Source organism: Lineus longissimus, chromosome 19 (genome assembly GCF_910592395.1).
Source record: "Lineus longissimus chromosome 19, tnLinLong1.2, whole genome shotgun sequence".
Classification (NCBI taxonomy): domain Eukaryota; kingdom Metazoa; phylum Nemertea; class Pilidiophora; order Heteronemertea; family Lineidae; genus Lineus; species Lineus longissimus.
The window spans coordinates 10,719,170-10,735,169 of NC_088326.1; the positions used below are offsets into that span (position 1 = coordinate 10,719,170).

The 16,000-nt window shown below is 42.1% G+C and overlaps 3 protein-coding genes across 5 annotated transcripts in view; 2 read left to right on the forward strand and 1 right to left on the reverse strand.

The window, feature by feature from the left end:
- Positions 1-200: 200 nt before the first annotated feature.
- On the forward strand, positions 201-3,806 carry LOC135503300 (uncharacterized). The gene is made up of 2 exons (XM_064796814.1): positions 201-333; positions 711-3,806. The coding sequence occupies exon 2, from the start codon at positions 716-718 to the stop codon at positions 1,559-1,561; it is 846 nt and encodes a 281-aa protein (XP_064652884.1). The 5' UTR covers positions 201-333; positions 711-715; the 3' UTR covers positions 1,562-3,806.
- A 694-nt stretch (positions 3,807-4,500) lies between these two features.
- LOC135502840 (mediator of RNA polymerase II transcription subunit 30-like) lies at positions 4,501-9,628 on the forward strand. Its single transcript, XM_064795952.1, has 5 exons — positions 4,501-4,594; positions 7,118-7,458; positions 7,851-8,009; positions 8,428-8,523; positions 8,829-9,628. The coding sequence occupies exons 2-5, from the start codon at positions 7,153-7,155 to the stop codon at positions 8,925-8,927; spliced, it is 660 nt and encodes a 219-aa protein (XP_064652022.1). The 5' UTR covers positions 4,501-4,594; positions 7,118-7,152; the 3' UTR covers positions 8,928-9,628.
- LOC135502839 (uncharacterized) overlaps positions 9,593-16,000 on the reverse strand; it is a 45,357-nt gene continuing 38,949 nt past the window's right edge. The window contains exons 21-26 of one of the 3 annotated variants that reach the window (XM_064795950.1): positions 15,565-15,726; positions 14,744-15,055; positions 12,769-12,854; positions 11,602-11,671; positions 10,939-11,055; positions 9,593-10,439 (exon numbers count right to left, since the gene is read on the reverse strand). In XM_064795950.1, the coding sequence (XP_064652020.1) occupies positions 10,308-10,439; positions 10,939-11,055; positions 11,602-11,671; positions 12,769-12,854; positions 14,744-15,055; positions 15,565-15,726 (879 nt within the window). In that variant the 3' untranslated portion in view covers positions 9,593-10,307. Of the gene's footprint in view, positions 10,440-10,938; positions 11,056-11,601; positions 11,672-12,768; positions 12,855-14,067; positions 14,154-14,743; positions 15,056-15,564; positions 15,727-16,000 lie in introns of all 3 variants that reach the window. The other 2 variants (XM_064795949.1, XM_064795951.1) reach the window with 2 other exon arrangements.

Genomic DNA, 16,000 nt, shown 5'->3' on the forward strand with positions numbered 1-16,000 from the left:
GGCAAAATTAAGTAACTTCCGGCAATGAAAAAACACGATTTTCACACTGATAAAGACATCAAATTCAATCACTTTTTCACCAATCTTGTGACTGATATCCTATCTTTTCACTAAGCAAGTTTTGATACTACCCAATGTGGATTTATGTCATAATTCGGTTTGTTTTGGTTCAGCTATGAACTGTGGGTAATTTGGTTGGTCTGGTTTGTTTTCATCCGTCATCTGGCAGACCAGCCCAAGAATTATTTGCAAATTTCTCTAAATTTCTTCCAAATGCTTTGGTAAATTGTGCTCTCAAGTCTTTGGTGTGTTTAGTCGGAACCTAGAGACTAGGTACAACACAAAATGTAGTGACAGTTCATTGGTAATTGCTGTAAACACTCTGTCAGAAGTTGGGGGATTTTTTCATTTCATGATTTTCTCCCATCATGACATGACCTCGCAGACCAGTACACATATAGTGCATGCCCTGATCTGTTTTGGAAAACATAGGCCTGTCTGAAGTGCCAACACATAACATTATTGAGTCATCGTGCTGGCCTGTCATCTGGTCATTTGCCTGTCCAGTGTTCTTTGGATTGGATGTAGGTCTATGTTTAAATACTGAAAATTATCTTCTCCAACAATTTTAGAAATTGTTGGAGAAGATTAAGATACTTTTCAGGGTAATGCCCCCCCCCCTTTCTAGTAATTCAGTATTATCTTTTCAGGTGATATGGAGACTTCAGGAGGGTGTTACTGCTGCGTACGACCGACAGCAACAAGTATGGACCTCGATACAGCACTGAATGAACTGGGCATGCTCAGTACAGTCACGGAGAGTCGGCATCAGTATTTGAGAGAGTCGCGTTCAAGAGCAAAATCGGAATCAGAAAAGGAGTCTGTCAGTAATGTCGCTGCCAGTGGTTGTTCAAGTCAGGAGCAGGACGTTGTTCCTGGGGGATACCAAGTCTTAAAAATGAACCCGAAATATATTGTAGGATTGACGTCAAGCCCGAAACAGGACATATTTCACTCTCGTGGTCGGAGTATGAGTGCACCGGTATCGACAGCGTCAACTGATTTGGGATTCTTTTCACGGGCGGGGAAGTTTTCAAAAAATAGCATGGAGGTGGAGAGGAAGACATCTAGAGTTGCACGGGTGAAATTGTCACGAATCCGCCGCTACCAACAGCCCTATAATCTTCCCTGGTGGCTCAATAAGTCATTAAGTCAGGAGAGCACAGGTCCTGTGGCGTCAACTAGTACATATTCTAGTAGTTTAGATGGCGCCACCGGTTTGAAAACGGACTCCGAGCTGTCTCAGGTTGAGGGGCTACAGTTTGCATTTCATAGGTCGAAATCTATGAATGATCTGACTTTGGCAAAGTTAAGTCTGGGTACTACTACTACTAGTAGCAGTACGATGAGAACAGCTGAGGGACATAGTGATGATCTAACGAAGGGGTCTGGTGATACGCAGGGAAGAGAAATAGACAGTGTATCTGAACATTTGCAAGAACTCCATGTCAATGATGATGAAAGTATGTTGAGAATTTCACCGTTGTTTTGCAATACCTGAGTGGTTGGGTTTTAGATTTAAGAGGACTTGAACATAGTACAGGTTGCATTTTTGTAAAAGTCAGGGATGGATAGAGTCGGTGCAGACAAATGCCAATCACTCTCCCAAAACTGTATGTAGATGGATGTCATGTGTACACATTGCTGCCCTGGGGAATCGGCACCACATTTGCTGAGTTCCATCCTCAGTTCGGCTCAGTTAGAATGTTCATAGTCATACACGCATGTTGGCATTGAAAAGGTACTTAATTCGCTGTGCCATCTGAAGAGACTTTTCGAGTCGGCTTTTAAAGGTCAGTGGAAAGCACACACTGGGGAGGACACTGATTGGTCGTGTGGTTACCATCGGTTACGATATCGCAGTTTTCAACATAACGAGACTGGAAATTTTTCAGTAAACATTGTAACTGATATCACAGGAGAAATCTCTAGCTTGCCTTCAAAGAACATGTTTTTCACACAGATCAGAAAACAAGTAGTACTGACATGTATGGCAGTCTGGTATAATATTATTGTCACTGTGCTCTGTGCGTTCATTTCTTTGCTATTTATGAAGTTAGTTGCCATACTTTGTTTTGTTGGGTCTCTGCAATGTCTGCTTTTTCGTTTTTTGGGTGAATAAAACACTTGACTCTGGTGTGAATCTTCCAGTTGACCCAAGATAAATACAAAGGCGGTTTGGGTTGACCCCATGCGTCGAGAGCAGAGGCGTTGAAAGAGAGGAAATCATGAGGTGTCTGCTAAGACTTGGGAGGCCTGGCCTGATAAATTTACAAAAATTTGAGAGGGAGAACTGTAATCGTTACAGCTTTAGTTTTAAATGCAACTTGATTTGAATACCGGTATTTGTTCCTTCATGTTTGTCTTACCTGTTTGTCATACTGTTTGTTTTTTGCACAATTGTTGCAATTTGTCTTCAGTTCTGGTCTAGTATTATTATTATTACTATTGTGATCCCACTAATTATCTTTGGCAGTGTATTTTTATCTCTAAGCTCTTTTCCTATCGCACCCAGTATATATCGGGTCCGTACCCTGCGTCCTACTGGCCCGCAGTAATGCGTACTGCTAAATTTTCTATCATTCTATATCTTTCAACCGCAGTCCCCATATGAGTCTTTTGTAAGCTACCCCTGAAAAACGAGAAGGTTACACTGCACTCCACTCAGTGCACTCAACTCAGTGCACACCTCGTCCCTATGATTGGGTTATGCTACTTATTTTACAATGAAACTTTTCCTTAGCCAAGTTGGGATGCAGGCCGCCTGGTCATCATTGTATACCGGGTGGGGGCCATGGGTATGGTAAACTTTCAAAACCCTGCGGCTGCAGTAGTGAAAGGGTTAAGGGTTGTTTCATTTTTGTTTGACTGCAGAAATGGAAAGGTCTATGCCTGGCTTTCCATAAAACTTTGGACAAAAATTCGGGTATTTGATCACCTGTAATCGTTTGAGGCCGTTCCTGTCAGTTTAGAGATTGATGCAAAACTGCAAGGAAGCCAGTATGAAGTACTTTCAGTCTACCAAGACTTACAAAAAGATTGTGCCCTGACAAATATTGGCAATATGTTGTGAAATTCGATTTAAATCTTAAGATTATATGCTCAGCAACTGTGGTAGGATTTTATTGTCTTGGTGTGCCACGGTGTTTCATATGGGGTCCAAGTTTGGCTGCAGGACATACATGTAGGACAGGACGGTTTTCGTGTGTGTCCTCGATGTACCTGAAAGTTTTTTCTCAACTTTTGTTTACGACTTATTCTGTTCGCAACAGCTTGCTAAAAACAATATGAAGTAGATTTTCGAAGCAAAACGAAAGTTGCTCTGATTGAAGTGTGCAGAAGAGGCAAAGCATGAAATATTAACACTATTAACCCGCTGTAGGTGATGTGCATGATCCCAAAGTATGTATTTACATGCTCCCATATCCTGCAGGTCAAGGATAGCACGTCGTGCCTTTCCTCGAAATTTTCAACAACACTTTGTTGCACCCTCTCTATTGGTGTCGATTGTCTGACAGCACATCTGACCTGTCTGACCCAAAAATGGCTACCGCAGCGAGAGGGTTAGAAACACTTTCTTGATTAGGGCTTTTGGGGAAGTCTCAGCCGGCTGAGCGGATGTTCTTGCCAAACTTGGATCGAAGGTGCATACACAGTCTGTGATGATTTGCTATTTATTATCTTGTGTTTTGGCTGAACTCTGGTTGGCGCACTGAACAAAAATGATCCAATGAAGTATTGTTCATATAAATATAGAAAGAAAAAATATTTTGAGTGTTGTTTTTTTGTTCTGAGATTTTCAGATAGACTGTTGACTGGTTTCCGGCCAGTCGCCAGCAGAAGATTGGCCACCATTACATTTGTTCGCCCTTGCTGGTTGCATAACCCGGCCAGGGTCACTTTGCAAATGTCTTCTTAAAGGGAGAATATAGGCATGGAGAAACTATCGCATAACATGCCGTAGCTGTATATCCTGGCTTTAAGATCGCCGACCTAATGGCACAACCTCTGGTAGATTATCGATTAACATTCCCCCCTTCTAACTGGTGTTTGACATCGATGATGTATCATAGGTTGTATACTTATGTAAGTCAGCATAAAGACATCACTGGCTCACCACCAGCGACTGGTACCACTGTACCTCTGTACCTGCCAATGTGACCGGGAGGGTAGAGTGACCAAGTTAGATGGGGACTTGCCGAAGACCTGCAAAACGGCCAATTCTGCCGCACTACACATGACTTGCGGTTATAATGGTTATGAAAATCTGAACGCAGCAGAAGAAGAAGAAGATATCAGCATGGCAGGAGCTCCCCCTGTACGGTGAATTAGCAATTAAGCCATTGTAGTAGTGTATTTTTACTGAGAGATTAAAACTACTGCTACACCGTACAGTGGCGCCAGTAAAGCTGTCGTGGCAGATTGATGAACTGAAAACAATATGGCTGCGACCATGAAAACAAAAACAATGAAAATTTTCTATTAATTTTCCTCATTTTCAAGGAATTTACGCTGTTTTGCCGAAAACGGTTTGGTAAGGATGGTGATGTGGATAACACTGGTCATTTGAGATTGGTCATGTTTGATTAATTTTTAAATGTAGGCCGATTTTATGCATGTGGAAGAAGTTTCTAATTTCGTTGATTACTTTCCTGTACAAAATGTACATGATACACAGAATGTTTACAGTGTGTCACAAAAAGAAACGACATCATGAAATTACTGCTGTCAGCCGAAAAAAAGCTGAGAAAGTATTTAGACATGGGGGCCAAAATACTTTCTTTTGTTGGACATTGATGTCATTGTCAATGTCTTTGTCCTTTGATGGGTATCAGGCTGTTTCGCTGCATTGCCAGTTCGCTACCAGTCGTTTCGCTACATGTGGCGGTCGTTTCGTTACATGGTAGGTCGTTTCGCTACATGGGTGGAGTCGTTTCGCTACATGGATGTAGGTCATATCGCTACATCGTAGGTCGTTTCGCTATATGGGTGGAGTCATTATTTTTACTCTATTTTACCCTACTATAATTCCCTGTGGTGACTACAAATTTATTATAGCACAGTTTGCCGGTAAAAAAACTTATACGGTTTGATGGCGCGCAAGGGGTTCTTGTCGTCCTGGCCTGGGTTAGGCCACATAAAAAAAAGAGTTGGTGATCGTCCCCGCCTGCCCCTACGAAAAACGCCCGGCCCCATTTTTTGTTAAAATCCTAAAAAAGTTGGTATATTGTTCTATAGGGTCAGAATTGCACGATTTATTTCTTTATTTTTATTACTTGCTTAGAAATATCTGTAGGCCATGCACATTTGTCTCTTTTACTTTTTTGAGGGCCCTGAAAAGGGCCGTATATCAATGCTGCACCAAAGGCCTAGCGCCTCCTAAGGATACCGCCCCGGATTTCTCGTGCCAGTCTGTGTTGTCCGTCGTCGTTGAGATGCACACCATCACTCTTCATCTGCGACTGCCGGTGGATAGACTTAAGTTCGATTAAGTCGATTCTCTTATCTTTTCTCAATAACGCGTTGATCTTGGCGACACATTTGTTGTACTTCTCTGGGACTCTGTAGCGACTCTTGCTTGTGTTGAATCTTTCCATAAGCGAAGTTATGCTTGCTCGTGGCCCCTGCTTCTAGCACTTGCCGACCAGGTTCTTCAGTCGCTTGAAGACTTGTATCGGCTGGGGGCACATAGATAAATCGTTCCCGCCGATCGCAAACAGCACGTGATCATAGCCCCTGAAGTCAATGTCTTCTTGCAATACGTCATTACCAGCTATTGCGGGCCTAGCCAATTAAGCCAATTAGTGCACCTGCTTAATTGGTCCTGGCAAGCCTAATGGAAAATGCTCTCGCCTCAGTGGTCGGCCGCTCGATTGTATCCATGTATCCGCCAATGAATGGTCATATGGACCCTGCTGTACGCGATGATGACGTGCCCCATTAACAGGACGTAACATCTATTTTACAATGCGTTTCCAAAGTGAATGCATGAGGACAACCTATTTATGTCGTATATCACTGGAAACGCCCGATTCCCGTGAATAAGGACAATCACAATGTATTACATTACCAAAACAAAAAATGTGTCGGAAGGAACTATATGGATGGTCCCATCGCACCCCCCCTCCAGCAGTATGACACAGAAGGGCTAGTTGACTGTCCACCGGGGGGGGGGGGGGTTGGGGGGAGCTTCCCCCAACGCACTGGTAAAAACCTATGTCGACGGAGGGGGGTTTGGGGGTGTCCCCCCATTGTAACAGCTGTAGTTGTTAGAGCTTGCACTTAATAACATATGCTCGTAGGGGGGTTCGGGGGAGCTCCCCCGACCTAAAGGGGGGCTCACTAAGTCCTCGACTTTACATATTAATTAAAACCGCCAGTATTACTTTTGTAAATAAGTGTGGAGGACTTTGAATTGGTAGACATTTGTTACGTTTTTATTTCGTTACCCTATAACAAACTTTTTTTGGAACGAACAGAACATTTCCGAGTTTTTGTTTCAAACTTTTGTCATGCACCCGCACACTTAGCCCGTTCAAACTGCATGCGGCAAAAATCAAATTTGGTTACTACGCCGTGAATAATGATGATGATGATGATAATGATGATGATGATGATGATAATGATGATTACCCGAAGACGAATCTGTAATTGTACTATACTCGAGCATTTTTTCCCTAAATTCACAACAGATATTTAGCCCGGAGTTTAGCACAAACTTAGGGAGTAATAGGGGAATAATGTAGCGAAACGACCTACGATGTAGCGAAATGACCTACATCCATGTCGCGAAACGACTCCACCCATGTAGCGAAACGCCCTCCATGTCGCGAAACGACCGTACCCATCATGTAGCGAAACGACTCCACCCATGTAGCGAAACGACCTACCATGTAACGAAACGACCGCCACATGCAGCGAAACGACTGGTAGCGAACTGGCAATGTAGCGAAACGACAGTAAACCCTTTGATGTTGTCAATTCCGACAGAGAGTCCAACTTGGTTGAATCTCTGATTGTTACCATCAAAGGGTTAATTCACTCTTTCATTTTCCAGATTTTTCAACGAATCTATTCCTCAATCAATAAATCATGGCGATGCCACCACATAATGTACAAAATCCAATGCAGACATCAGGGGTGGGAATGATGGTGCCAGGTCCCGGGATCACCATGATGCAACAGCAGCCTGCTCCTCAGTACCACCAAATGATGCAGCAAGGCATGCCGGGCCCTCCACCAGGGGTGCAGATGCAACAAATGATGGGTGGGATGCCCCCTGGTGGCCCACCGCAGAAGGAAATTCCGGCAGCGTATCTGTGTCGGTTGGGGCAGGAAGCAGTGCAGGAGATCGTCCACAAGACAATGGAGATATTTCAAACCTTGAAACAGACTACTGTGAGTTTATTTTTCGGTTCCGAAACTATACAGGGACATTCCGATTATTAATATTAGTCTTATTTAGTGGCCATTTCATTTCACAATTTTGTGAAATTGCATGTCGTTTTGACAACCCTGTTACAGTAATTTTAATCAGATTTTTATTTTTGCGGCAACATATAAATTATAAATTTGATTATCTGAAGACGTTATAATAAAGTGGTCCGCTTCGAGAAGTAAAAATTAAGCAAATAAAGACTAAAAAAGTGAAATCGGGTTCTTTGCTTTTTGTGCAGGAAGCAAAGCTAAATTTGCTTTAAAATCTTTTTAAAATCAAATTGAGCCTCTCCCTTCTGGTATTATGTTCGAAATTGGAAATGTTGTAACGCTTTTTTCATCTCCATTTACAGCTCCCGAACGGCACAACAGTCAACATGCAAAATTATCAAGACCGTCGGGCCAAACTTGAAGATCACATGAAGAAAATGACAATATGTTTCAACCGATTGCGTAACCTCTACACACGAGTGAACGACACTTGTACCATGATAACCCAGAACAATGAAGAAGTAAGCATTTTGTATTGAATGAAATATCATTTGTAGGAGGAAACCTACTAGTCTGGTCTGAGACTTGTGCATGATACGGGACATGTCCCCTCTGCCATAGTGTCTGTCCTGATTTATTTTGATGGTATGTTTCAAGCGGCAAGAAATATAATATGTTTCTTTTCTTATTTAAATATCTTTCCACCTGCATTTTCCAGTAGATTTTTCGTCATTCTTCTCATTTCCTATTCAAAAGTCTGGCGCAGATCAGTTAGCTAAGTTCAGCCTGAAGAACATGTGGACAATAGGGCCTGCAATAGGGCTCCATTCAGAAACTTGTGTATGACTTGACAATTGCTTTGATTTCGACAGAGGCAGGGGAAGGGCATGGTAATACTCATATGAGATTCACTTTAAAATTTTTCTTATTCGCTTCCAGAATTTCATTCCGTATGAGGATGAAGATGAGACTAACTACGCCCGACAGACAGACATTTATCAGTACAGCTCCGAGGAGCGCAAGGAAGTGATTGAGGTAAGAAAAATAGATCTTTCAAACGCCAGCTTATACAACAAGATGGTACAGTTGTAGCCTCCATACAATTATAACATTTGTGTTCCTGGCAGGGGCTATCAGTGTACTACCAGCTCATTTCTTGGAGCTATAATTGTATCAGTTTATCTAAGAGCTCACCAGGTGAGCTAAAGATTGCTACAATCCCATAACTCTTGCAGACCATTGTTAGAGAACAATGTAACTTAGTTGGGATGTGGAATATAACTTGTTAGTTCTTGTTTCCTCTTGTCCTAGTTCTTATCCGCTTTCCTTTCCTGTTGCAGCAAGTGAGATTAAAGAATCGGCAGCTCAAGGAGGTGATAGATCAGCTACGCACCGTCATCTGGGAAATTAACACAATGATGGCCATGAGGCATACGTGATTGATCGGCTACCCATCGTCATTCGGGAAATCAATGATAGCCGCGAGGCGCATGTTACACGGACAGATTGTTGGGAGAGACTTGATAAAACATGCTGTGGCATTTATTTGTGACCATGAAGGACTTGGCAGCGAGTGTAGCAGTGGGGCATTCGCAACTCGAACAGATTGTCACAAGAGACTAGATGACACATGTTGTGAACTTTATTTGTGACACCGAAGGACTTGGCGGCTCACGAGATTCTGGTCTAGTTGAGCATGGATTATCTCCAGTGTGAATCGTGGACCAGATTTTTACCCATAACAATCATCATCACACACACTTTCAAACAACCATTCAACACTTTGTCTTTTAATCAAGTTCCTGCGCTGCTCTCAACTTGATCAGTTTTGTCTTATAATTGTTCAAGTCTTTTCAAAAATCTTCGGAAATTTCCGAAGACAATGCAAACTGGCGTCAATGGAGTCAAACCAGCATGTGAATTTGGTAAAAGATACAATGACTGGTTGCCTGAGAACTTTTGCCGTGCATATGGGAGAAAATCTGGTCCATTGTTTACAACGGTATTTGGTACATGTAAGGTCAAGGTCGAAGGGTGTAACGTCTTGGCGTAACAGGAGACAACACCCGAACTAGTTTTGAACAACAACCAAGTCCTGTAAAAACGAACACAAACACTTATATCATGTGCAAAATAAATATTTTCATACAATTGCATACAAAAGTAATGATTTTAGTCTTTATTTATCACAGTTCCTATAGTTAGTGGCCGCCGATTTAGTATGTACACATTGGAGGGGGATTGTAAAATTGAGGTCCAGACTGGGGTGCCGTGTGATGTCTTCCTCACAAAATTCAACAGTGGAATCTCCCTAAGCGGATACCTCTCTAATAAGGACACCCTCACTAACAATAAGGGCACTAGTTTGTTCACCATTTAGTTGGATTCCATTCAATTCTCTAATCAGGATAACTCTCTATTAAGGACAATACTTGTCAGTCCTGAGGGTGTCCTCAATAGAGAGGTTCTCCAGACTATAAATAAAGGACATGAAGGATTTGCATAATTTTTGCAGAGTAAAACAGTCTGACTTAGTACATGTTCCTCTCACCATACAGGGTGGCCCAGAATTATGTTCCCTCACACAATGAATACACAAACGAATTCTATTGTGCAAGGGAAAATAATTCAGGGCCACCCTGCAGATCATTTTCACCAGCCTCATTTCGGTCCGCAAATTGGGACAACTCGCTAACGCCATTTTTTTCCTGGGTGGAAGATTCAATAACGCTTCTCTTCCATCTCAGCCACAGCTGGACCAGCCCCAATTCATTCCGAAGTTACCTCACCACTGCGCCACCTATCTTTTGGTGCTGCAGCTAGAATAGTCGTGATTCGCTCAGCGGGTCACTGATAATCCTATCGTGAATCTCAATGAAGAGGGGGACATACGTGAGATAATCCAAAAAGTCAACAACTCCCTTCCTCTCTCGGTTAAACTTGCTCAGGACCTGAAAACGTGAACAAAATGGTTAGAATGAGGAAGAACTGGAACTGCTCCAGATATCCATTTTGTCAGAAAACTTGAGAAAACATTGACACATGAGGGTTCATATACAGCAGCCACAAAATCCACTTCAGGTCTTTTCGAGAAAATACAACATTTTTTGCTGTGAATTGAAGGATTTTTGCATAAAAAGTGACGTCTTATCATCTGAGTTTCTATTTGATCCGTTTCATACTATTGTCTTCCTGTAACATTTGGACATCCATTGGGCAGCCAAGATTGATGGGCAGGCTCTTGAACATCCACGATATGTCCAAATGAGAGAAGTTCTGTCCAAGAAGAAGCCCAGAAAATGGTAGTTAGTGCACAATTGCCTGTGTGTCATGCATACTCAGAAGTGTTACTTCTTTGTAAGATGATGATTCTCCTTGTAATGTTTGCTGAAAAAACTTTATTACCGGTAAATAAATCAATGATATCGATCAAAGATTAGTAAGACTTACATATTTTGTGTGTTCTGGTGAGACGCCCCCAGCTGCTAGCTCCACTGCCAGACTCCGTGCAGTGATTTTCCCATCCGGAGCATCAATGTCCTGATCGGACAACAGGTAGAATAGTTCCTAGAACGGTAATGAGAATTTTTGATAGTCTTGAATCGAGACTATAGGTATAGACAAACCATGCAGTAGAGATGAGATAATGTTTGCTTTTGAAAACGCCAAGATATCACAGTTCCGACAAACCGAAATCAAATCGGCAGTATCTAAAACCACATACCACATACTACATACCCACATACTCACATGCCAATTTTTTCCAGGTTGGGAAATCCAATGACGGTTTAGCTATTGTTAAAGGAAAATCTTTCGACCTTTGACGGAACAACTGCCAGTAACTTATGTCGATATTTCCACCAGATGTGGTACTCTGCCAAATGTGAATATCTTCGGGTATGTGGGTATGTGGTATGTGGCTTTAGATACTTCCAATCAAATCTCAGTGACTCTAGTTGGTATGCAGGACCTGTACGAAGCAAATTTGACATCTTCATGGCCTAAATCACCAGCCCCAATTTTCATTGGAGACCGGTGTTTCACCCCAACACCCTGCTACAGTTATAAGACACTATTTCAAAAGGTCAGACAATGTCCGACAATATTTCTTACCTTGCATTTCGCCATTTTGACGTCCAAAGCATCAAAGTTGAATTTGTTGATTAATTTCCTAATAATTGGGCTGAAATCATGATGAAAAACAACAAATTAAATAGCTGGTCATGTTTTTGTTGGAATAAATAAGCACATGAACATTATACCCAAAATCGATTGTTGCATCTCCAAGAAAATACTAGCAAGGAATGAAGAGGAGGTTTTTTTAGTAATTTAAAGACTTTTTTGATAATTTTGTCTCGTATACACATTTGGTCATCAAAGAAAAACCCTTATACAAGGGGTACAGTGACTAGGCTATACAGAGACTACCTGATTTTACAGGGAAGGAAATTTTGTAGACAAAGTGATTAATTTTACTGTTGCGTTATGGAGTAGCGGTTGGAAACTAACTATTATGATCTAGATTATGCTTGAATTGTGTCACGGTGAGCCCCTACACATCCTGGGGGAGGAGGGATGTCTCTCTGTAAGTGCATACCCCATGTGCACAACAGTCTAAAGTGAGAGGCTCTCTTTTTGCAAATTTTACCTCTTCACTTGTGTGAAATAATCCCCACCATATGTCTTGGGCTATCTTATATTATGCCAATTCCCTCAGATGTCTTTTGGCGCCATCATCCAAAATTTGTGCGAATGAGCCCTCACAATACCCTTGACAACCAAACGTCACCTGGGATCCGTTGCCGCAGGGGACTTATGACCCCACACAACACCAGACAGATGCCAAGACGCGCAGGACTTTCAAATAGATACAAAAGTTTGCCAGAGTCATGTGTTTACGTAATGTCAAACCATTTCGCAGAATTAATCTGGTTGACATCCTAATAATAATAATAATAATTGTTATTTGTAAAGCGCCTGTATCACTTGAAACAAATGTTCACCGGCGCTGGTAAGCTCTATTGAAACGAAGGGTCTCGAGTTCTTTGCGAAAGGTTGAGACATCCGATGTAGCTCTCAGGGTGGGGGAAAGAGAGTTCCACAGTTGAAGTGCTAAAGTGGCGAATGCTCGACCTGTGTCGACCTGTGTCAACCTGTGTCAATAAGGATGACATTTACCCTTTTGGCCATACTTACAAATATAAAATTCCGTCACGAACAAACTCATTTCACAATCTGACACCAAGACATCAAAGTTCAATGACGTCATTTCCTACTTACTCCGAATCCATAATTCTCTCAGACAGTGACGCTATAACCGAAAACAGCTTCATGTTAATCCGCGGTTGGCCGGGAAGATCCAGGATCTACAATTACATGATAACGGGAGGGTGAGGATGGGTAATACTGAGTGCTAGTGGTGCCACCTAGAAGCTGAATGATAAACCATGTCAGATGTCACTTCAAGTTAGCCAAAATAGACACACGGTGTCCACAATATTGAACGTTATAATTTTTTGTCGTCAAACTATTATATATTTCAGGCATTGATGCAGCTTGTCTTGCCTCTTGATACAATAGCTTGTTCCCATTCCTTCCACCTTTGCTCTCGCCTGCAGGCCTAAAATGCTCCACTAATGTCTGTTTTCAAATGTTTCTGTCCTGCAACCAGCAACCTTGCCATTACAACATGATGATTGTAACAGGAAAGTTCCAAGTAATGAATGTAACACAAAGCATGAGTACTAGTTACAGGTGACCCCCCCCCCATTGGGCATACCAATTGGCTGCTTGTTGGGTCATTGGGGCATACCAATTCATTGCTTGTTGGGCCATTGGGCATACCAATTCATTGCTTGTTGGGTCATTGGGGCATACCAATTCACTGCTTGTTGGGTCATTGGGGCATACCAATTCACTGCTTGTTGGGTCATTGGGGCATACCAATTCACTGCTTGTTGGGTCATTGGGTTATACCAATTCACTGCTTGTTGGGTCATTGGGTTATACCAATTCACTGCTTGTTGGGTCATTGGGGCATACCAATTCACTGCTTGTTGGGTCATTGGGTTATACCAATTCACTGCTTGTTGGGTCATTGGGTTATACCAATTCACTGCTTGTTGGGTCATTGGGGGCATTCCAATTCACTGCTTGTTGGGTCATTGGGGCATACCAATTCACTGCTTGTTGGGTCATTGGGGCATACCAATTCACTGCTTGTTGGGTCATTGGGTCATACCATTCACTCCTGGCCTGACCACATTAGCGTTGCCTATGTAACGCCAACGTTACTGTTAACAACGCCAACAGAGCAATACATTTATAACCATAACTTAAACCTTTGGACAGTCTATTGTGGCAATTTTGGCTAACTTACAGTTACTAACTAAGGGACTGAGGTATTGCTTCTAGAAGCCATGAATGATCTGAAGGTGACTATTCTAACAACTATTACATCTATACATATTTAGTGCGCAAGTTACGGTGCCGACTATATGACTGGGTGTGGACATGAGATGCGTCTACTGGCGTTTCTACGCTACATGTTCTACGCTACACGTCTCTGACCCTACTCACTCTAACTTGCGCACACGCTCAGATAACGCGGCGACTATGCAGAATAATTTAATATTAATCCTTTGCCTCCCAGGCAAATCTAGAATCTGAAATTTAGGATCGTAACAACGCTGAAACAAATTGTCTAGGCCACACGCTAAAATCTCCAAAACCATAAGCATGATTGTTTAAGAAGCAAATGAAGAACAAACAGTGCAGTAAAATCTACTGCCATATGCATTACATTATTTACACCAGGTGGCTATTGACCATATCAGGTTTCAATGTTGCTAGGCAACACCATACTATAAGTTGCTCTTGACTACATCACGTTACCATGTTGCTATACAATACCACTTGATTGCTATTGACAATATCAGGTTACCATATTGCTAGACAATAACACCAGGTTGCTACTGACAACATCAGGTTACCATGTTGCTAGGCAACACAACAAGGTTGCTATTGACAACATCAGGTTATCATGTTGCTATGCAACACCACTAGGTGACAACAGGTTACTAGGTCACAACATCAGCTGGTACAACATCAGGATGCTTGGTAACAACATCAGGTTGCTAGGTAACAACATCAGGTTGCTAGGTGACCAAATAAGGTTACGATGCATCACCACCATAATAACATGTTGAAACAACCCAGTTGCAAGGTACCAGTTATCTCCTTCAAATCAACTTACATGGTATATAAACTGACACTCTTTCTCCGTCAGTAAGTTATTATTTATTTGTTTCAGAGCTGACTCGACTTCCTCAAGGTTCATCTCGAGGTCCATGTTGGGATTGAGCTTCTGAAAGAGGGCGCTCTGTTTGCGCCTGAAATCGGGGTCCATGGACTTGGCTTGCTCCTGTATGTACTGCTCCCGGGTATACAGAGCAAGTAGACGCCGTTCAGATTCCAGTTCATCCATCCGTTCATCGATGCTTCCTAGTTTCTCCTGGCAACGTTCGATTTCTAAATCGAGTTTGCTGATGGATGGTATAGAGGACAACTGAAAGACAAAACAGATAGTTACAAAAACTCCATCATTAGAAGTGACCAAATCAACACAAGTTTTGTACTCTCCCCTAAAGGTTTTTTCTCAGCCAACAGACCTACAACTGCAACACAAAAAGTCTCCGATCAGAACCATAACAATAGCTTGGTACTCTTGAAAAATAATCTTCCTGGTTTGAGTTCTGATACATAGGAGTGAAGGTTTATACAGTACATATACAGTTTGTAGGAGTAACTGTTGCTAGGTTACATAACTGTTGCTAGGTTACACATAACTGTTGCTAGGTTACCCTATTGCTGCTAGGTAACATTCCTCCATTGCTATGAGTCTTTTTTTTCGGCATGCATGTCTAGTAAAATCATTCTCCTAGGAGTATATTACCATCAAGTGCGAGTGTTGTGCAAATCACTACCGCTGGGTGCCAATTTGGTTTACCGGCGTAAAGTCAATTGCCAGTTGGGTTTACTTGCATCGTGAGTTGGTTTGGGCGAAGGTAGCCTTACCTGTTCTGTCTTGTTATGATCTAGTCTGTTTATGATATCCTGGTCAGTGAGCTGGTGACCTTTGAATACATTACTCCCTGAAGACATGGACGTTGTTTCTCGACTTCTATCCGTCTCTGTCACAAACACCTTCGCTGATTTCTTTTTTTCCTTCTTTCCTTTCTGCAATCAAAGGAGTAAACAACATTGGGTTGCTAGGTAACAGCATCAAGTTGCCAGGTAATAACATCGAGTTGCTAGGTAACAACATTAGGTTGCTAGGTAACAACATCAGGTTGCTAGGTAATAACATTGAGTTGCTAGGTTACAACATTGGGTTGCTTGGTTACAAGATTAGGTTGCTAGGTAACAACATTAGGTTGCTAGGCAACCAAATCATGTTCCTGGATAACAACACAAGGTGATGATCAAGAGGTTGTGAATTCAACTCTGGATC

Bases quoted from the DNA above. Each gene is read 5' to 3' on its own strand.
- LOC135503300 (XM_064796814.1), top strand. From the start codon at position 716: ATGGAGACTTCAGGAGGGTGTTACTGCTGCGTACGACCGACAGCAACA.
- LOC135502840 (XM_064795952.1), top strand. From the start codon at position 7,153: ATGGCGATGCCACCACATAATGTACAAAATCCAATGCAGACATCAGGG. The intron at 8,010-8,427 runs GTAAGCATTTTG...ATTCGCTTCCAG, and splicing joins TAACCCAGAACAATGAAGAA to AATTTCATTCCGTATGAGGA. The intron at 8,524-8,828 runs GTAAGAAAAATA...TTCCTGTTGCAG, and splicing joins AGCGCAAGGAAGTGATTGAG to CAAGTGAGATTAAAGAATCG.